Source organism: Lontra canadensis, unplaced genomic scaffold (assembly GCF_010015895.1).
Source record: "Lontra canadensis isolate GAN:19392208 unplaced genomic scaffold, GSC_riverotter_1.0 scaffold49, whole genome shotgun sequence".
In the NCBI taxonomy this organism is placed as follows: Eukaryota; Metazoa; Chordata; class Mammalia; order Carnivora; family Mustelidae; genus Lontra; species Lontra canadensis.
The window spans coordinates 7,515,597-7,538,523 of NW_022631043.1; the positions used below are offsets into that span (position 1 = coordinate 7,515,597).

Below are 22,927 nucleotides of genomic sequence, written 5' to 3' on the forward strand. Positions count from 1 at the left end.
CATACTCCTGGGTGTGAATGCCACTGATGAGAGCCCAACAGGAAGTGTGACCTCATCCTGCCTCTCAGTCTCTGGTTATGCAGGCTGTTTTTGAAAGAAAACAAGAGCAGTTATAAAGCTGACTTTCGCAAGAACTACATGCCCCTTTATTCTAGGAAGCAGCCAAAAGAACAAGAGGCCACTGAAGACAAAACTTTCTGCAAACGCCTGCACACGGTGTTGTGCGCAGGCATCTGTTAGAAGGAGAGAGTGCTCTTCGTTGCAGGACTTCTGTGCACCTGTTGACACTCTGACATGATTTACAGCTGAAGAACTGCTAAGTCCTGGATTTTTTCACCGTCGACCAGAGGAAACTTTGCACGTCAGTAATTTTTTTATTTATCACAAAGAAGAAGAAAGTGGGAACTCCCTTTGGAAGGAACATGTACGGACAGATTATTTCGCAGGATGGATGTGTTACTTTGATGGAACTGGTAGACAGAATCTGTTTCTTGAAAAGATTTAGAGCTGTTACTGAAGGCTTTTTTAGTGTTACTAATACTAGATTAACTGTTAGTATACTGCCTGTAGCTTGATATAAATATTTGTAAGAGATAGCAGTAAAACCTTGCTTTCTGACACAGGACTTGTTGGTTTAAAATTAAACGTAACACTTGGGGAAAGCTAACATGGTATAATTTGGGCTGCACCTTTAAGATGGTATTGATCAAAAATCAAAAGGATGGTGGCAAACTATTATATTATGGTGCAAGCAGTATTATTTTATATTCTAAATAAAAATCTATAAATGTATGCTTTGATTTAGAGATCTTCCAATGAATGCCAGAAAGTTCTCCTGACTTCTTTAAAGGTCTCTATACCTAGGATCTGTATTTTTGAAAAGGTGTTGCATCTAATTTATTGAAAGAATCCGTTTGGAGCTGTAGGATTATCCTGGCTTGATTTAATGTATGACAGCCACAAAAACAATCCATTACCAGTTATCACATTTTAAAAACGTGGAAAGAGGTGGTAAATTAGGAAAGAATTTAGTCCTACCTTGCAAGGCTAATAGGATAGTGATGTGTAGAAAGTGTCATAGTTTACAGCAGATAGATCTATGAGATGAGTGGTATATGATCAAAGTCTACATAATTTACACACTTAGATGTATTTTAAATTTGTAATTGAGAAAGTAAATTTATATGTTCCTGAGAGCTGCATTTTGAAATCTGCCTGGTGGTAGGCTATTTTAAGTGCACTCTTGTGCTGCTTGAGAATGTCCAGGCTGACAGTGTCTATGAAAGACCGCCAGCCCTTGCTATGACTACCTGTCAGTGGTCCGAGGTGTTACACAAAAGACCAACACCAATCTCCAAGCATTGCTTGAAACTTGATAATGAGGGCGATGTGCATTGGGTGACAAAACTACAAATATCCTTATTTAGAGGGCTCTACAAAACCCAACCTTTTTTCTGATTTCTTAATCAAATAATTCACTTGCATTATTTATTTTGACAGATCAATGGCATAAATCTAGCTTTCTCAAATAAAATGCTGTTCTTATTTACAGAACAAGATTATTTTGGATGCACTCAGACAGACAATGGGAAATAGTACAAAACCGTAGATGCAGACACAATCTCAGTGGTCACTGGTTCCAGGCTCCTCCTTCAGTCCAAAATCTCGTGTCATTTGGTAAACAAGTCTGACTGGTGCAATTAGTAGATGCCATCTGTTTTGGCACGATTTTTCTATTTTTAATATATAATCCACCTTTTTTTTCATGGCTCTTTCAGAAAATCTGTGAAGTTTGAACAAGCAGGCTTCCCAAGATGTACGGAATATCTCAACTGATGTCAACACCAGTGGCAAGTAAATGTAGGAGAACTGCTATGCGCAATTATCTTTTGAACGATTAGACTTCTTTTAGCAATTTCCTTGCTTTGATTTTGCTGATACTCATACCATTAACCATCTGTCAGTAGCTTGTGCTTCGTAAGTGCCAGTGTTCACTTTGGCAATGATTTTGACTTCATTTCTTTCCTTGAGAGAAATGTGGTATTTGTCTTTCTAGTAGAAAAAAAAAATCACTGGTTTTTTAGATGCCTGTGCATAAATGTGAAAGGAGATTGTTTATCAGCTACTATTAAGATGCAAAACTGTCTATAAAAAATACTGAATGATTTTGATAGCTACTTGCAGGAAGTAAGGGCGTTGTTAAAATGGTAGTGGTTTCAAGTTTCTTCCTTCCTCTAGTCATTTTCTCCCCAAGCCCTGCTTCTAACCCCTCCCCCAACACACACACCTACAATTTACTCCTTACAAATCAACCAGCCCCATCTGAAAGCCTAAACTTTGTCTTAGATATTAATCATCCGCAGTGGAATCAAGTTTCACTGAACCTATTAGAAGTGTTCACATGTTACTGTACAAAATCCCACTTTAGAGTTTAGAATATTAATTAACTGCACTTTACCCAACTGAAATCTGTTGCTATGCCTTTGGTTAAAGTGAGTTGAATGAATGGATGATTTTTTTTTCATTGAGAATATTCACAGGCTTCATACACTGGAAATCATTTATATAAAACAAAACAAAACTTAATTTTTTTCCTCCACTAATGTCCTCTGCTCATTATTTTACAATGAAAGTGACTTAAAATGCCCTAATGAGAGACAGCCTGGGCAGATGATTGAATCGCTCAAATTACTGAGTAAGCTAAAATAACCAGCACGTTGGCTCATTGATTCAGGTTTTCTACAGCTTCACACAAGATGCTTTCTTCCTCCTTTTCATGAGTCAGTTTGATGCTAATGGTTTATTATTGCCTCATCCTCCACTCAGAAACCTCTAAAGGATGTTGAGTGAGAGAAGAAACAGAAGATAAAAGCCCTTCGATTATTTCTGGCTCCCCGTAAGGGTCTGGTGACAAGTTGTGTTAGTCTTGATTCACTGGATGCCTGCACCAGTTGGAATCTCTGCTGAGCCTGGAGCTATTCATACCTTCTTTGACGCCTCCGTTATTTGCAGTCAAGCATGTTGGGGAGGTGGGATAAATTTGTGCTTCTCTCCTCTTTGCCGATGCAGGTTCTTCTGGCTCTGAGAGAAGATATACTGGAGAGCTGTCTCCCACATGTGTTTTCCCAAGGTATCTTATGGAACTTTTCTCAAGACAAATCAATCATGTGTCTTCTTATGTGTCTTACTGGTTTAAAAATATTAGTTTTATCTCTTATCTGGTTTTGGCATGGGCATAAATATTTAGTCCCATGTACATGCAAAATGAAAACTTACCTAACCTAATAATGATTTGGAGGGGGTGGCTGTGAGAGTGGGAGCACATGTGAATTGGTTGGAGAGTGGAGAAACTGTTGGAGGCTGATGAATAGTTGCTTTTTCTCAAGTTGATGTTCTCCTAAATATGCTTTACTATCTCGGTTTATAAGAGCAACAAGATTCTATACCAATGCCTGAGCTGTCCAGATTCCATTCTCCGAAAAAACATGTAGAGTCTACCATTTTGTTCAAGTTCTGTAATGAAGTCTCTTCTTTCCATCCTTCCTTCTTTCTTTCCTTCCTTCCTTCATTTTTTTCTCTTTTTTTTCTGTCTCTTCTCTCTTATTCCTTATGCAGGTCTCACTGATGTTTTCTCTAGCATTTTGTAAAATGTGCCAGTGGTATAAAGGAATCATGCCTTGGTCTTAGAACCTGCCCTTATTTGTAAATTCTAGGCCTCTTTGCTACTGTCAAATGAATCAACCAAGGATGGACAAGACGGCCATGTGGAGCGAGCCCATGCTTTAGTGTTAAATAGACCAGGGCTCGAATCCTAGCCTTGTCACTCACCAGCTATTATTAAATGTCCAAGTTATTTGTCCTTCTGCATCTCGTGTTTTTTTTTTTTTTTCCTACAGTGTAATGAAGATCACAATACTTAGTTTTTGGGGAGGTTTGTGAAAAGTAGATAAAGCATGAAGTATGAGCTAGGCCCATAGTAAGTTTTCAACAAATAATATCCATTTAAAATAGTACTTTACTAAATTTAGTGCATGTATTAATTGTGGACAGGTTTCTACGTTTAAAACTTTACCAGAGGGCTCAGTTGGTTTAGTGTCTGCCTTAGGCTGGGGTCATGACCCAGGTCTCCTTGCTCAGTGGGGAGTCTGTTTCTCTTTCTCCCTCTGACCTGCCCCCACCCTGTTTGTGCTCTGTCTCTCATGCTCTCCTTCCCAAATAAATAAATAAAATCTAAAAAAAATAAAAATTAAATAAAACTTTATCAGAAATTCCGTAGAGCTTGTGGTATGAGGTGGCCTTTCAATCAAACAGGCATATGGTTGTTTCTCAAACCTAACACACATGGAGATTTTCCCAACTGAATGGGAGACTTTCCTGGATATCAAATCACAACTGCATGGTCATTCGTGCAGCTGACCTAGAGGGAAATCAGCAAAGGCCAAAAAGATCTCTTTGACTGCATCTTCACCCTGTAACTCTTCTGTGCCTGGTGGCTGCAAGGTTGAAATTTATCACTCACAGGGAAAGAATAATGATGTTGCAACTGGAAGGCTATTCAAAGAAAAGGGGTGGTGACTATAAGTTTCCAACATCCCAGCTAGGCTGTTTTGTAATTTTTCCATCCAAGAAAATGGATTAATGTCAAGGGTGTAGTTGCATCGTATGGTGAAAAGACTGATTAGACAGAAAATTTTCATCAACATGTTTAAAACAGAAAAAGGCACTAAATGTCCTGTCATTTAATGCTCTCACTAGTGAGGAGATGTAGCCCAGAGTAGAAGTGACATTCTTAGGGAGGCAGAAGTAACTGGTAGCCATGAATGCTAAGAGGTATTTTCCTTCACAGTGGCTAGAAATGTGGTTTTGTGGGACTGGATGTAGTGGATAGAAGTGGAAAGGACTTTCCTTCTTCCCCCTTTAGTTTTGCCTGTGATTTCCTGGATGGTGACACTTCCTTCAAATGCTGCTCTGTAGATCTAACAGCCTCCCACTTTGCCTGTCGCCGAAGTCCCAGACTCCTCTCCAATGGATACTACACTTGGACAGAAGACAGTTTCCTCTGTGACAAAGATGGCAATGTAACTCTGAACCCACCCCAGACCAGTGTTCTTTACAAGGAGAATTTAGTTAGGTAAGTAGAGGATATTACATGAGAGAATCTGAAGTCTGGTCCACCCACTAGTTATTCATTAGTTCATTTGTTCATTTAGCGATGATTCCTAAGAGCTCATTATCGTGGAAGCACAAAGACTAATATGGGGCAAGGACTGCTGATGTGAAAACAAACAAACGTGCTGAAGCAGTATGGGTGTTGGGGTCAGGGTCTGAACAGAATACAGTGGAGGAGATGAGGAAAGGAAGCCCATTTTATTTGGGGAAACAGGTTAAAACAAGATTCCTAGAGATAATGAAGATTGATTTGAGTCTTGACAGATATAGGATGTTAGCTAAAATAAAAGTAGCAAGTGAGACTTCCAGAGATGGAATGGGCATGGAGCCCTGGGAGACCCTGTACCATTTGGAAAACGGCAGGTGGTTTGGCAGAAATCAACTCAGGGTAGAGGGGCAGGAGGGAAGACTGAGCAGACACAGACTGAACAGAGAAGCTTCACGTCCAGCTCAGTGTGTTTGTTTTTGTTCTGAAGGTAGGGAGGAGCCATTGACAAATGACGAATGACCAGATTTATTCTTACAGTGTAGAGGATAAGTTGCTGGTAGTATGGATGGGTGAGCAGTCAAAATCTTCCGGAAATGCAAATCACATGTGTGTCATCACTAAGCCCCTCCCTTGACATACCCAGTGGTTTCCCTTTACCCTAATGTCAAATTGTAACTCTTTACATAATGTTACTATAATGGAGAACCATTCAAGATTCTTCATTCCCTGCCTTCATGTTACCTGTCCAGCCTCATTTCCTAGCACGGGCCAATATGAGACTTACTTGTTCTTTAATGACTGGATCAGATCATCCTCTGCAGCTCAGTGGTCTCCTATCCTCAGAAACCTCCCTTGACTCCTGATCAGCAACACCCTTCCTGATGCTCTCAGAGCAGCCTCCAGTTAATTCCGCCAGAGCACACATCCCCTACCTAGCATGGTAATGCAGACCAAGGACTATGGAGCCAGGCTGCCCGGGTTTCTTCCCAGTTATGCCACTTACTAGATACATGACCTCAGCCAAGTGCCTTAACCTTTTGTGCTTCAGTTTCCTGATCTGAAAAATGGGGTCACAATAGTACTTCCCTCACGGGGCTGTTCCAAGGATAATATGAGTTACTTTATGTCAACCATAAAGAAAGACATCTGGTGTGGGATAAGCTCTATGAAGTCATTAGCTTCATCTGCATAGTTCTTGTCTCTCTCCTGTACTGGTTTGTGAACTTTTTGTACCAAAGGTTTTATCTTGTATCTCAGCATCTTTGATACTGATCCAGGCACCTGGAACACACAGAAATTTAAGAAACTTCTGTGGGATTAACAGAGGGAACAAATGAAATGAGCTTCACAGATCCGAGTTACAGAGATGGATCCTATGCATCAAATCACTTTCACTAAATTCTTGGTTTTGAACCAAACGTGGCTGCTATGCATTATGCATCATGCTACTTTCATTTCTCCATTTCTCTCCAGAATATTTAGAAAGAAGAAGAGAGTCCGCCGTTCCTTTTCTAATCTCTTCAGCCTCGGTACCTCTGAATCCTGGCTGCACAGAAACATCTTTGGTGATGTTGACTCTTCCTTAAGTGAGGACGCCTGGTTAGAGGGGGTCAGGAGGCTGGACATGCAGCATTGCAATGAAACTGGTGAGTCTGAATCTCCCTTTCTACAGTGAAATATCATTCACAAATGGGCAACAGCAACCATGTGTTCCCGGACCAATATAAATTCCAGAGAAGACCATCATTGCATAGAAAGAATGGGCCACATTTTTTAAAAAAATCACCTAAGGTTCTCTCCACACTACTTACATGATCCAATTACGTATGTATTCATGTCATGTATTATACAAAATAGCCTAATTTAAATGTGTAAATTATTAGGCTGATAATACCTGAAATATGTGTTTGTACATCTTCAGTGTATCTTGTCTATACAGGATATAGATGGAGAAAAGACACTGAAGTTGGGGTCCAAGTCCCTGGGTGAGCACACTGAGATAGTTACTTAACTCTGCTATGTCTGTTTCCTTATTTTAAAAACAAGATACATATGCAGAGTATAATATATATATATTCATATATTCCTATTGAAATACATGCTACATGTATGTATTATATATACATGTATATCATATGTATTCATATTAAATATACATGATATTGTGTATACATATTATGTAATACACAGAATACAATATTACTATATGTAAATATGTGTATATAGATACACATATATGTATGTAAACACAATGATAGGAACCCAAAGTATATCTTAAAGATTAAATGGACAATGAATGTCAAGCATATTTCAATCCCTGATACTCAGTGATTTGTAGTTACAATCATTTTTATTACTAGAATGAGAACAGTGGTTATTTATTGGGCACCTACCATCTGTGCTAGGTCTGGGGACACAAGAGTAAATACAAATAACATAACCCCAGCCTCTAGTTTGCTGGGGCCGGGGGTGAGGTTCAGACCTTTGTCAAATAATTGCACAAACAAATATAAAATAATTGTGGTAAATGCCATGGAGAAAAATATATGATGTAATGAGAGATTTGACACAATCAGAAACTCAGGAAAGTCATCCCCATTGAAGTGGCATTTGAGCTGTTTTCCAGAAAATAGGAGGGGCTTCTCTGGGTAAAGGAGGAAGGTAAGAGACAAAATGGCTAGGTCTGAGGAATCTGGGGAGTAGGTTTGCTGGGTGAGGGAAGACCACATACATGGTTTGGAGCATGTTGAGGTGAAGTTCCTTTGCGACATAAGGGGCAAGTCAATCTGGGGCTCCAAGGGACAGTGTGAGTTAAAGCTACACATCTGTGATTCGCCTCTGAAGCCACGGAATGGCTGAGACACGTTAGGAAGAAGGTAGAGTTGACAAAGAGGGAGTCCAGAAGGGAGCATTTTGAATGGGTGAATAGGACATGATTAGTCTGCAAAAGGGATTGAGAGGAGGCATCCAGAGAGGTGAGAGGAAGACTAAGTGTTATGAAATGAGAATCAAAGGAAAATAGGGCTTCAAGAGGGATGGGGCAATTATCACTGACAAATCATGTTCAGGGGTTGATCAGGATGACAACCGGATTTGTCGATCTTGAAGTTATTGGTGGTGGAGAACTAGGAAGGGCACCTGGGTGGCTCAGTCCATTAAGCACCTGCCTTTGGCTCATGTCATGATCCCGGGGTCCTGGAATCGAGCTCCGCATCGGGTTCCGTGCGTAGTCTGTTTCTCCCTCTCTATCTGCCCCTCCCCCACTGCTCGTGTTCTCTCTCTCTCTTTCAAATAAATAAATAAAACTCTCTTTAAAAAAAAGAGAACCAGAGGGTAGAGGGTGAAGAGTGTGGGAGGTAAGGAAATGGAGGCTGGGGTTGAGGATCCTTCAAGATGCTTTCTGAGAAGGGAGAGAGAAAGACTCCCCCCACCCCCACACACATTCTACTCTGGTAACAGTCATCCTTTTTCAATTTCCTGAATGGACCATGTTCTTCCACACTTCTGTGGCTGTGCTTATGTTATTCATTCTGCTGGAATTCATTCATTCATTCATTCATTCACTCATTCATTCATTCATTCAATTGTAAGATTTATTGAGGGCCAGCTATCTACCAGGGACCACTGGGACATAGTGGCAAGCAAACTTGTTCTCATGGAACTTGCATCCCTGTGGGGGGAGACAGAAAATATGTAAGTTACATAGCCGGTTAAAAGTAGTAAGCGGTGTGGGAAAAAACAGAGGAGGAAGAGATGGGGATTGCAAGTTTAAGTAGGGCGATTAGGATGACCTCATAAGAATGACTTCTGAGCATTGGCTGCAAAGTGGAACTAAAGCACCTAGGAGAGGAAAAATCCAGGCGAAGGAAATGCCAGCACAAAGGTCTGGACTAGGAGCATCCCAGGGCTGAGTGTGAGAGGGAAGGAGAGAGGATAAGATCTCAGAGGTATGTAGCTGGGTGCAAGTGGGGAAGGACAGGGACAATGGGAAGCCCATTCAAAAGTTTCACCTTCTACTCTGAATAAGGGGAGAACCCATTGCAGGATTTTAATCAGAGGAATAAGATTCTATTTATACATTGACAAGATAACTCTGGCTGCTCTGTTCAGATTAAAGGTAAGATAGGTAGTAGGGCAGAAGCAAGGAAATCAGTTAAGATGATGTTGGAGTGACTCACTGGGGTGATAATAGTAGCTGGAATGGAGTAGGTAGAGTTGAGAAGCAGGAGGATTCTGGATACATTTCAAAGTTAGTGCCAATAGGAGAAAAAAAAGAGCCAACAGGATTTGCTGATGTAACCTTAGAGAAAGAAGTCAAGTGTGTTTATTTATAAGCTAAGTACGTTCTGTCCTGTTTAAGTATTTACCTTGTTTATATACATTATCTTGTTTAAATATCCCCTAACCCCCTAGGAAGTAGGTTATATGATCATAATTTTTTATAATTATGGTGAAAGTGAGGCTCAGGGTTAAGTGTCTTGCCCAAGTTCATTTAGTTTATAAACAGCAGAACTGGAATCCAATGTGGATCTGTCTGGTTCAAAAACCCAGTCTTTGTTCTAGTGCCAGAAAGGATTTCACTTTTCTTTCCAAGATGAAATCCAACATATACCCCACAGCCCAAGCTCAAAGAGCAGGCAAGAGGAGACATATAATACAACCATATAATAATTTAATGGTTTAGTACTTGCATGTCTTACTATTTTTCTCACTCTTCTTCCTGGGCAGAAAACACAATGCTACATTCATTAAAAAAAAAAACAAAAAACTTTTTAAGTTGTGGGAATTATAGATTCATGAGAAGTTGCTAAAAATAGTACAGAGAAGGCCTGCATACACTTCATCCAGATTCCCTCACTGGTTACAACTTATTCAACTATATACAGTAATTATCAAACCCAGGAAATTGACATTGACGCAATATGATTAAGATTTCACCAGTATTTAAATGCACTTGTGTGTGTGAGAGTGTATACTAGATAAATTTAAATTTAAAAACAGAGTAAGTACTCGTTAAGTGAAGACATAATTCTTATACAAACAAAAGATTAATTAAATGGAGTGTATCCTAGTTCCCACAATAACAAGGATGTATAAACAGGACGTGAAGAGAAGGAGGCAGGGAAATGGGGCCTGGAAAGACAGACAGAAGATATATTTGGAGAACCTTCTGTGCCATATTGAGGAGCTTGGATTTTACCTTACTCAATCAAAAGTATCTTAGAAGGCTCTTGAGCAGGGCGATAACATAATCAGGTTTGAATTTTCAAAGATGACCTTGACAGTAACATGAACTGAAGATTGGACGAAGGGTGACAAGGAGCCAACAGCCAACAAAGGAACATCTAGAAGTAAAGAGGAAGGAAGAGATTTAACAAATATTCTCCAAGGCTGAATGGACAGATTGGTGAATGAGTGACTATAGCAATTGGAAGTGGGAAGAATCCAAGAACACTGGGGGAAGGCAGGAAATGTTGAGGCATCACGAAGAACTGGAAGACAGGACTGGCAGAGTGATGAGGGGAATGGGCATTGGAGCTGAATGGGTCTGAATTCAAGTTCCGAAGCCATCTTTTCCAGCCTGAGTGTTCTTAGGCAAGTTAATGAACACCCCCAACCTCCATTTCTTCACATATAAAAGAGGATACTAGTAGCACATAGAATTATTGTGAGGGTGATATGTACTAATTTGTGAAAAAGTACATACTTGCATAGGGGCTGGTTCGGCTTGGGACTTATTAGCTCTAAAGCATCAAAAAGAAAAAAGAAAAAAAAGAACAGATTTGAGTCAAGAAATGAGATAACAAATTCTATTTCACATGAACTGAATTTGAGGCACCAATGGAAAGTAGTAAGATAGCCAGGGGAGGTTTGGAAACATAACAAAAGCACTGCAGAACAAGAAAGGACCTAAAGATACTGCTTTGGAAGCCAATAGAAGAAGTTGTTATAGAGGTCTCTGGAATAAAGGGGTTTATTTACAGAAAATGTGAATGAGCAGAAAGGGGAGTTAAAGAAACTGAGGAGGATGAACAGAAGGTCCAGTCATAATTTCCCTTAACCATAATGAGTATCGTGGGCCAACATTACACCAACCAACCCATGTACTTTTTAAAGATTTTATTTATTTATTTGAGAGAGAGAGAGAGAGAGCACCAGCAAGGGAAGGAGCAGAGAGAGGGGAAGACTTCCACTGAGCAGGGAACTCCACAGGAGGGTCAATTTCAGGACCCCAAGCTTTTGACCTGAGCTGAAGGCAGACACTTAACTACCTGAGCATTCTAGGTGTCCCCCAGCCACTCCGTATTATGTACATCCCCTCTCTCCAGTGTCTGTGAAGGAGTTTTACCCATGTGTGCGTGCGCATGTGTTAAGAACATTGAACCTAAGACCTACACTCTTAGCAAACTTTTGGCCACAACACAGCATTGTTAACTATAGCCTCTGTGCTGTGCATTAGATGAGTAGGATTTATTTATCTTGCACGGATGAAACTTGGACTGATGAAGTCATTTAATATTTCTCCTTCTGTGTCTGACTTATTTCATTTAGCATAATGTCCTTTAGGCCCACCCATCTTGATGAGGATTCGAAGAAAATGGAAACCTTGTGCACTGTTGGTGGGAATGTAAATTGGTCCAGCCACTATGTAAAGGTTTCACAGAAGAAAGAAATTAAAAATAGAACTACCATATGATCTAGGAATCCCACTTCTAGGCATGTACTCAGAGGATTTGAAATCAAAATCTCAAAGAGATATTATCCTCACTCCTGGGTTCATTGCAGCATTATTTACAGGAGCCAAGATAGAGAAACATACCAAGTGCCCATCAGTGATGAATGAAGAAAGAAAATATGGTATATACATATAAAGGAATGTTAATCAGCATTATTAAAAAGGAAATCCTATCATTTGTAACAACATAGAAAGGATATTATCCTCATCTCTCTTATAGAGAGGGAAACCAAGGCAGATTAGATACTTGCCCTGAGGCCACAAAACTAATAAGTAGCATAGCCCAAAGTCCAACCCAAGTGTCTTGAACATACGCTCACTACGCTATACCCAGGAAAGGTTCTCTGGGGAAGATTTCTCAGGCAGGAAACCAGAAGAGCGTGTCATAGAAGAGGAGAATATAAAGAAATGGCTAATGTATACAGCTTAATATAGAAGTCAATTCAAGTGTCCTGTAGCCTTGAAAAGTTTTCTCATAAATGAGTTACATGAGAAATCTTAATCAGAAGGCAACGTAGAGGTCATTTTACCTACTCCTGGCATCCCTGGTAGATGGGCACAAATGTCTACAGTAATCAGGAGCACTAATTACCTCTTAATTGAGATATAATTCACAAATCATGATATCTATCATTTTAATGTGTACAATTCAGTGAGTCTTAAAAATATATTCACATGGTAGTTTGTGCAACTTTGATCACTTTTTAAAAAAATTTATTTTAATTCCAGTATGGTTAACCTAAAGTGTTAAATTAGTTTCAGGTGTAGAATACAGTGATTCAACAATTCTCTTCATTACTCAGCACTCATCATGATAAGTGTACTCTTAAGCCCTTCCTCTGTTTCACCCATCCCCACCACTTGCCCTCTGATCACTATCTGTTTGTTCTCTACAGTCAGGAGTCTGTTTCTGCGCTTCTCTCTTCTTCTGTGTTGCTCATTTGTTTTGTTTCTTAAAATACATATATGAGTAAATACATATATGGTATTTGTCTTTCTCTGACCTCACTTAGTTTTATACCCTCTAGATCCATCCATGTTGTTGCAAATGGCAAGATTTCATTCCTTTTGATGGTTGAGTAATAGCCCATTGTGTGTGTGTGTGTGTGTGTGTGTGTGTGTGTGTTTGTGTTTGTGTGTGTGTATCACATCTTCTTTATCCATTCATGCCTTGATGTACAATTAGGCTGCTTCCATAACTTGGCTATTGTAAATAATGCTGCAATAAACACAGAGGTCCACGTGTCTTTTTGAAATTAATGTTTTTGTATTGTTTGGGTAAATACCCAGTAAAGTAATCATAGGGTGGTTCTATTTTTAATTTTTTGAGGAACCTCCATACTGTCTCCCGCAGTGACTGCACCAGGCAGTCACTTTTCTAATTCTGGAACATTTTCACCACCGCAAAGAGAAACCCCACACTCATGATCAGTCATTACCTATTCCCAATCCTTCCTTCCCACCTCAAGCCACTGTCAACCATTAGTCTGCTTGCTGTCCCCGTGGATTTACCTATTTTGGACTGCCATGACTTTTTTAAGGCTGACTCTTCTTCTCACTGGCAATGCTGCTGCAGCAGTGGCTTGCTTGTGTTTACCCTTCAGGTGCTTTTTGGAAGTTTCCATCTCTTGGTTATAGGCTGGCTTTCCTGAATATATGCAGCAAGTCTCTTCTCAGTTCTACAGCAACATTTCCAGAAGTGTGAGCTGGGGTGGCCGACCCCTCTAGGACATAGAAGTCATGAACACCAGGGCACCTGGGTGGCTCAGTTGGTTAAGCATCTGCCTTTGTCTAGGGTCAGGGCCATGGGATCAAGCCCCATGTAAGGATCCTTGCTCAGCAGAGAGTCTCTTTCCCCCTCTTCCTCTGCTCCTCCCCACCCCTGCTCATGCTCTCTCTCTCAAAATGAATAATAAATCTTAAAGAAAAAAAAAAAACAGTCACGAACACCGTTTCTCACAGTGACAGAGAAGCTGTGGTCCCTTTTCCAATTCTCTCAGCCCTTCTGACATAACCAAGGAGAAAGGCTCAGTTTAGAATCTTGGTACTTTAAGGCTTAAAGTCTTGCTAGTCTTTTGTTTTCACAAAGTTCTTTTAACAAAGAACAGGCTCAGAGCTTTTTGGTATTTAGGGCAAATTAAATAAAGTCTCATTTTCATTGTACTCAGTTTTACATTTACTTTCTCTTTGCGGCATTTAAGTGATTGACATAAAGTTTCCTTCAAAGTAAAAGATTTAATGAAACAACTTAAAGAAAATATTAAAGATGGCTAAGAGTAGGCAGTCTCTGGGATACAGCAAAAATCAGGAAAATGGTGGTTGGTTGTTAGAAGTCTGGGACTCGGTGTTCTAAAAGCAATGTTACACATATTCAGAAACTAACATCTAGTTTTCCCATAGTTTCCTCCTGGAAACATGTCCAAACAATTGTAAAGCAATTGGACCACACGAGTGCTATACGAGTATGAGATATCTTGCTAAAATTCCCATGGTTTCCAAATATCTTCTAAATATAACAAATCAAACCACCCCCCCCCAAAATCAGTAATTAGGCAAACCGGGTGTGCACAGGACTTTGAAATCCCTCATTTCTGCTGTCAACTGTAATAAAATCTTCCCCAGACTTCTTGTTTTCCGGATTTACCCAAGGCCCCGTGACTTTTATCAGCAATTTATTTTTCTCTGGAAATGTTGCCTCGTTAGAAGACTCAAGAAGAATTCAAAATTAAATTGTTCTGCTGTTTTCTCTCTGGGCAAGGGATGCAATCAAAACTTACTTCCCCTGACTTTATCGTGCCTCATTTTTCAGACTAAAAAGGATTTTTCTTGGTTGTCTATTTTATCCTTAGTTCACCCCTTCTGCAGCTGTGTCTAGACACCTTCCTCATCAGCTGCAATCAGTTTTTAGCCATGGCATTTTGCAGCTCCCCAGACCCCAAGACTGCAGTTTGGGAGACGTTCCCAGGGCCTGTGAGTCATAGTGAAAGAAGATAAACCATTCCTGCAGGGAGGACTGGTCAGGACTGCCCACTTCACTTCTGCCAGTCCAAGGAAAGAAAGGCAGGACAACCTCAGACAAGGCTTCCCAGCTTGAGGTCTGTGGTTTTCTCCAGAGCCAATGCCTCTCCTATAAATATCTTTGATGGCAGCCTCTGTATATGGCTTTGTGTTTCCCTCCATAGCAAACAATAATGCCCATTTTATATGCAAGGATATGGAAATACACTTAGAAGAAACAGACCGTTTTTAAAATGGAAGTAAGCAAGATTGAATTTAAATACATCAGGAGAAACAGATTAGAATTAATATCTTCAAATGTAATACAACAGAGCTGTTTGTAGAAATGTTATCTGCATTAGGATCCTTTCATTTATTATCAAGGTTGGAGACAAAAATTAAATGTCCGTTAGGGAAAGTGTATGTTGGGGACAAACCATGTCTTCCCACAGATGAAAATTCTTTGATCATTCTTTAATGTTAAGTTTTTTTTTTGTTTGTTTGTTTGTTTTGGTTTTTTTTTTTTTTTTTTTTTTTTTTTTACAATTTCCTTCTTTAATGCCATCTCTACTAGAAAATTCTGCATAAGATTCCATTACTCTACAGGGATGCAGCTCCCAGGGCAAAGCTCTAAGTTCAACAAGGCAGCCAAGCTTGGAGACATTTTCACTGCTCTCACAGGTCTCCCATCCACAGCTCTGCAGATTTTAGTGTAACGTCACCCTTCAAGAAATAATCAGCCATGAAAGTTCTTAGTTCTTTCTCACTTCCATGTGAATTTGACCAGATAGGCTTCCCTCTCTCTCTCTCTCTCTTTCTCTCTGACAGCTTTATTGAGATATAACTGATTTACAAAGAACTGTACATATTTAATGTGTAAATTCAATGAGTTTGAACAGGTGCAAACACCTGTAGCACCATCACCACAATCAAGGCGTAGGAATATCCAAGCAGTCCACAGTTTCCCTGGGTCCCTGTGTGCATATGTGTGTGTGTGTGGGGGGGGGTGTTTGTAGTAACAACAATCTACACCAGATCCATTCTCCTTACAAATGTTGCAGAGCACAATGCTGTTGTTACGTATAGCTACTATGTTACTTAGCGGATCTCTAGAACCTATTCATCAAGTGTAACTGAAACTTTATACCCATTGAACAGTAATCCCCCATTCTGTGCCTCCGAAACCACCAGCCCCTGGAAACCACCACTCTGTTCTCTGCCTCTGTGACTGAGGATTTTAGGTACCTCCTGTAAGTGGACCTGCGCAGTATTTGTCCTTCTATGACTGGCTTATTTCACTTAGCACGATGTCTTCCAGGTTCATCCATGGCATTGCAAATGGCAGGATTTTCTTTTTTCCTTCATCTATAGATGAATGCTTGGGTTGGGTTGTTCTGGGAGCGTGGCCATTGTGATTGGTGCTGGAATCACATGGTCCAGGACCTCCTGGGCCGCATGGTCATTACTGGATGATCCCTGTGTTTTACTTTCTGCTGTTTCCTTTCTCTATGGCAACCAGCAGGGATGCTTCTGCAGACTGCTTTTTATCAAGCGGCCGCAGGGTGTGGGTGGGATGGTGGGAGGGAGACTGCAAGGCTGGCAGAAATTCCCGGGTCCAAAAGCACCAGCTCATTTGCTCAGTATCCAGGCTGAGTGGGAGGGGAGTGCAACATGCAGAGTCAGCCCACCAGCCTGGGCTAGGAGGCCACTCTCCCTGCTTAAAGCCTCAAACTCAAATCAGCTTTAGCCTCCACAAAGTTGAGCAGTGACCCTCCCCCCCCCCCAACCCTCTCTCTATGGCTGCTGTGACGCTGTTACAGCAGCCCAAGTTGTTAAAATGGCGTCACATGTCTCATCCTCCCTGCCCCCTTACCTGAACTCTCTATGTATTAGCATACCTTACTGAGTGCTAACAACAAGCTCCACATTATTGCTGGGGTCTGGGGCTGGGGCAGGCGAAGTGGCCTTTTTCTCATGGTGGTTTTAGTCTCATAAGGGAAGTAGGTATTAAACAAAAACCACACAAATTATGTATTAAATAGTATGTGTTTATAAAATAATTATGACATCATAAATTATGATTTGCCCTATGAAGGCAGAATGCAGGGTATTTTGACAAGAGTAAGGGCAATCAGGAAGATATAGAAAATGTAGGAAAATACAGATGTTCTCTGCTTCTAAGTGCTTACCAGAGTTGCTGACAGAGCACTAATGATCAAGATTCATTCTACACTTGGGTCTGCTCTTTCTGTGGCAGGGTTTCACAACCTCAGCATTGCTGACACTTGGGACTGGACAATCCTTCACTGTGAGGCCTGCCCTGTGCCTTACAGGATGCTAACCACATCCCTGGGCTCTAGTCACTGGATGACAGTAGCAACTCCCTCCCCTGCGGTGCCTGCCCCCCCCCCAAATCTGTGACAGCCAAAAAGGTCTTCAGACATTGTTAGATGTCCCTGGGGGCAGAAATTTCCTCCAGTTAAGGAGCACCATTATATGAAGACCCCATGTATTTGGGGGGGGGGGTTTCCACAATCGCTCCCTGCTCCTGGAATGGGGATGGGAGTCTCTTATTGCTGAGTGAGCACTTCAACACAGAGCAGTCCTCATGTTACACTCATGTTCCAAATTCCCTGGGAATATATCTTAGCAACAGAGTGTGACCCATGAGGTCCTTCGTGATCGGATCCCTGCTTAGCAGTCCAGCCAAGATCATCTCCTAAGAGTACCCACACTCACATGCCCTCCTGTCTAAGCTCAAAGGAGCACTTGCTATTCAGGGAACACCCTCCCCCATGTTCTCTCGTGAGTTAATGTATTTTCTTTTCCTCTTCTTCTTTCCCTTTCCCCTTGCTCCTTCTCCTACTCCCTTCCTCTTTATTCTGTCTGCCCTCCCCTCTTCCTGCTGTCTCCCTGGAAGAACTCCTACTCAACCAATTTTCATGTAAGCACCATCTCATCTGTGAAGCATGCCTGGATTCCCCCGATGGACTCAGACACTGCTTCCTAGACTCTTCCTGGATGCCTTCTGCTGCCCTTCATGGTAGCAATGACCCCATAGTATCTTCATTGTTGGTGTGTATACCTGTCCCTCTCCAAACCACAGCCTCCTTGAATGAAAAAAAAAAGTTGAGATCTTTATTATATTTTATCCAGCACCTCAAGGTATTTTACAGAGGGAGAATGTCCTTCACAGCTATTCTCTTTCTTCTCGAACAGAACATGAGGTGCATGAGGACCGAGACATCGTCTTCACCATTGTATCCTTGCAGCTGGGTCAGTTCCTCATATAGAATCACATCCAGTAAATGTTTGCTGAATGAATGAATAGGAAATAGAAGGAGTTGGCTCTGCTATCATTTGGTGCAATAAAGATGAGAGGCTGGGGTGCCTGGGTGGGTCAGTCCATTGATTATTAGACTCTTGATTTCAGCTCAGGTCATGATCTCAGGGTCCAGAGATCAAGCCCTGAGTCATGCTCCTTGCTCCGCAGGGAGTCTGCTTGAAATTCTCTCTCTCTCCCTCTCCCTCTACACCTGATGAGTATATGAGAGAGGCTCATGGCTCATGAGCCTGTTGCTAATGGCTCATGAGCCTCTCTCATATACTCATCACACATCTCTCAAATCCATCTGTACAACTCCCACTGCACTCAGGGATGAAGGGTGAGATATCCTATAAACGAGTCTTCTTCTGTACATTAGTCTTAGGCTACTAGCTCATGATTTCTTGCAAGGCCACCTGGATATTACCATATACTAAAACCACATAATGCTTTATCTACCTGAAAATCCCACGGAAGTGTGGATGTCCAGTGACACCCTCACTCAGAGCCACTCCAGCTCTCCACTGCTTGCAGCATAAATTCCAGACTCCTCTACCAGGAAGTCAGTGTCTTGTGTGACCTGCTCTCACTCTTGCTTTCCAGCCTTATGTCCCAGTGGGTCCCTTTGCTCTGATCGTATTGGAATGGCCCTTCTTCACAAGGCTTTCATGCTTCTGGCCTTTGCTGTCTCTGCACTGAAGAGCCTTTTCTTTTGGGGCCTTCAAAGATGAGGACAAATTGAAATGCCACCCCAGTCAGAGACCCATCTCCCATCAGACCCCCAAAGCGTTGATATGGGGATGACCATTTGCTACTGCACGTGGAGAGCCACTGACCACACACCAGCACCGCACTCTGAGCCCTTCTTCTTTTCCAGGAGGCGATTCTGACTGTTCCCTGACTGATGCCTGCGAGTCAGAGCAGCCAAATGTAGCCGCCTCCTCTAGCCATGCCATATCTCAGAGTCCACGACAAAACTCCCACGATGGGGCTCTTCAGTCTCATGTGATGTCTTCTGAACATTTCCCAGGGAACATTTTGGATCGTGCAAGTGAGTTGTTGTTGTTGTTGTTGTTGTTGTTGTTTTTAATCTATACCACACCCAAAGAATTCCTCCTTTCAGGGCCAGAGAATGAGTTAGAGGTGACTAAGGTGCACTTGGGAACGGGATCTGCCTGTGGGCGCAGGGGAGGACCGGGGCACTGCAGCCGCAGGTGACACATGAGCAGAGGAGGTCCCTGCTTTCAGGGTGTCATCTTAGAGGCACCAGAAGGACTGGATTTGCAGTGTTTTATTTCTTCTCTTAAAAACCCTGAAGACATTTGGGAAAATGTGAAGCTTTGCTGAAGCTGGGTGATGCGTACACAGGTGTCTGTGATTTTATGTTTCATACTTAGCTGTATCTGTGACATATTCTATAAGAAGAAAAAGAAAGGAAGGAAGACAGAAGCACCCTTTAGTGCAATGCCTCCGGCAAGGAAAAGTCAAAAGATATAAAGGTACTGGTATTTCTTGTCAGGAGTAAATCTGAAATAAATTCAACAAGCATGTTCTTCAACCTCCAGTTTGCCAACATCAGATTAATCATGTCTGCACACAGCGCAGCATCAAGGCTCTGTCCCTCAGTTTGCCAAGGTTCAAAGCCCAGCCCCCACTTGTTAGCTGTAACTCACAAGCGGTTCCCCAAACTCTCTAAAACAGCATTTTCATCTGTACATGGAGATATCATAGTTCCTACCTTGTCACGACGAAAATAATTCATGGAAAGCACTTAGCATCGCGCGTCCTGTATCCTAAGTACTCAAAATGTATGTGAGATTATGATTACATAAGACTGAGGTTGAACAGAAAAAAAAAAATCTTCTCTTTATTTGTCTTCACAAAACCATGAAAATGCATCTCACTGACCATTCTTCCTCACTGTGCCCCCATTCCATTTTGTTCCCAGGTCAGCTACTAGGTGAGTGTTCAAAGCTTTTGTGGTTCCCTTCCAGGTGCTGCGATGACAGAAAGAGCAACTTTCATTGTTTAGACAGTTTCCAGATGGTCCACAGTCACCTCCTCCAGAGGTCCCATCTTGTTTTCCGGGGGTTGGGGAGGCAGTTAAGTGACCCTTCTTGGTACTCATCTAGTTTTCAAGGGTTCCTTCTCTCATGCCCATTTCCTACACTGCTCTTGCATATTTACTATGCTTGCATATTTACTTTTGCGTCTTGTCCACCAGGCTGTGAGCTACTTGAGGATGGACAGTATGTCTCAGTCATCTGGATACCAACCAGCCCACATAGCGCCTGGTACAGAGCAGGTGCTCCAAAACTGGTGGACCAATTAAGTGTGCTATCTCCATTTCATAGATAGGGATACTCAAGTTTAGACAGGTCAGGTAAAGCTTTGTACATGTGCTTTGCTGTGTCGTGTCCAGAATGTGTCTCCAGACTGTTGTACCTGGAAGGCCCCTTACCCCCTTCAAGGCCCAGATTTAAGAACACCTCTGTGGGCCCTTGTCTGCCCCCTTCTGGCTGGTGGGGGTAACACTTCCCTCCAATTCTCTAGCCCTCTGAACTTACTCTATTGAAAACATTTTCCTCCACTTCTCCCACTACAAAGTCCCTGGGCAGACAAGGTCTCCATCTGATTCTATTTGATTTTCTTCACATGTAGGTTGTGAGTATGCAGTCCAGGTGATCTTCTACCCACTAAGGATAGACGCATGCCTGACATCATCTCTGTCCGTCAGGATGTTTTGTGTTGCAGTGGGTGGGAATCCAACTCAAGTTGGATTAATCAGTAATGGAATTTATTTGTTCATTAATGAAAATTCTGGGCATGGATTTCAGATTACTGTCAGTATCTACTCCTGTTGTTTCTTGTCTTCTATGCCAGCTTTATTTTTTAAAAAGTCTATTACTGGGACGCCTGGGTGGCTCAGTTGGTTAAGCAACCGCTTCGGCTCAGGTCAAGATCCTGGAGTCCTAGGATTGAGTCCCACATCAGGCTCCCTGCTGGACAGGGAGTCTGCTTCTCCCGCTGACCTCTCTCCTCTCATGCTCTGTCTCTCATTCTATCTCTCTCTTTTTCAAATAAACAAATAAAATCGTTTTAAAAGGCCATTATTACTCTATGATGCTTCTTGATGGCATTGTGCTTGCAACTTCCCAGATTCCAGTCTAGCAGAAAGAGATCATAGCCTTCTTGAGTTATAATAAGAGGCCCAGTTTCACTGGTTCTGGAAGGGTCCCATCTACATGGCAAAATGAATCACTTTGTCGATAAGTCTGTGAAGCTCCAGATGGCTGGAAATGGTTTGGATGCTGGGAGGGAATTCAGTCTCCAAGTGAACCATGCACTAAGAGCAGGGAGAGGTGGCTCCCCATGGGCACCACCCCATGCCACCAAAGAATAGCAGTTAGATGCTTACTATTCTCGGTGACTTTGCAAGCTAGTGGGGAAATCTCGAGAAAGCACTTTTAATTCAGTATGTTAAGGTTGCTGATGCAAATGCATGAGGGATAATGGAGGTATAGAGGAGTAGCTGAGAGCCATAGAGGAACTGAAGGAATTAAGGAGGGCTTCCTGAAGGAAGTGACAGTCGAACTAAGCCAAACTAGATACTAAGTAAATGGCTACTGATGCAATGAACTAGTGAATACCTTGTATCAAATCACAGAATCGTATCTTTGTAGAATTTGAATTTAAACCAGTCTCTGTTCACTGTTCAAGTCTAATGATTTTGGCGGTCTGTCAAGCTGGACTTGTTTCTGTAAAGAAATGTTTTCCAAATTCCATATCAAATCAGAATCAGCTAAGAATACAAACACACTTTAGAAGAATGGTTAAGTGTTCAGCTGAACCCACAATAACTTACTGAATTCACAGTATACATGAAATACCATACATTCGCAGTGACTTCATTCACAACTGCTATATTTTGCACTGCCAATCTTCAGTACGCCAACCACATTATGGACGAAGTAGGTTTTTCAATCTTCATTCATAGCAGAAATAGCAGAAATAAATACATTCACAGCACAGAGTCATTCCAAGTTTTAAACAACTGTTGCAAAATTAAGCTTTTGAAGCATTTGGCAGAAATTAAGCTGAGGTCTCTTTATCCTTTCCTTTAGATCTTTATGTGATTCTTCTTAAGCCAGCTCTGATTTCTTTTAGATCATTCGAGTAATATTCAGGTTCATGATTGGTTTAACTTCAATGATTATAATTCCTGGCGGATTTCCTGTCATTTCCAATGTGGCTCTATAGCACTGAAATATCTTATTCATAGCAGAGTTTTTCAAGGACAAATAGTTCTTAATATACATTCTTTTTTTTTTTCCCCTCGAGAGACTCGCAGTATGCAAAGTTGCAATTCTCTTTCCCTGCCCCATTTCAGGCAAAACATTGTATTCTGGCTAGACATCGTTTTTAAACCTTGGCTCTGACACCTCAGAGCTGTGTCACCTTGGGGAGATTTCATCATCTCTCAGTCTTGGTCTTCTCACGTAAGAGCAATGACAGTGGTTCCTACTTTACAGTTTGTTGTGTTGACTCAAGGAGGTGTGAAAACTCTTCGTGAATTATAAGGCAGTCTATAACTTTTAGGCTTGATTGTCATCATCATCAGAATTAGATTTCTGACATTAGCTTATATTCCACAAAATGTTTCCCCAGTAAAAATTTTACAATAAAGGGCAAGCCCCCAAACTGTTTGTGT

At 41.5% G+C, this 22,927-nt stretch overlaps 1 protein-coding gene across 9 annotated transcripts in view; it reads left to right on the forward strand.

Moving 5' to 3' along the window:
- Positions 1–79: 79 nt before the first annotated feature.
- TMEM71 (transmembrane protein 71) overlaps positions 80–22,927 on the forward strand; it is a 30,170-nt gene continuing 7,322 nt past the window's right edge. For 2 of the 9 annotated variants that reach the window (XM_032873503.1, XM_032873508.1), the window contains exons 1-6: positions 378–424; positions 1,779–1,860; positions 3,070–3,130; positions 4,922–5,131; positions 6,632–6,804; positions 19,094–19,267. In XM_032873503.1, coding sequence (XP_032729394.1) covers positions 1,815–1,860; positions 3,070–3,130; positions 4,922–5,131; positions 6,632–6,804; positions 19,094–19,267 — 664 coding nt within the window. In that variant the 5' untranslated portion in view covers positions 378–424; positions 1,779–1,814. The other 7 variants (XM_032873507.1, XM_032873504.1, XM_032873505.1 and 4 more) reach the window with 7 other exon arrangements.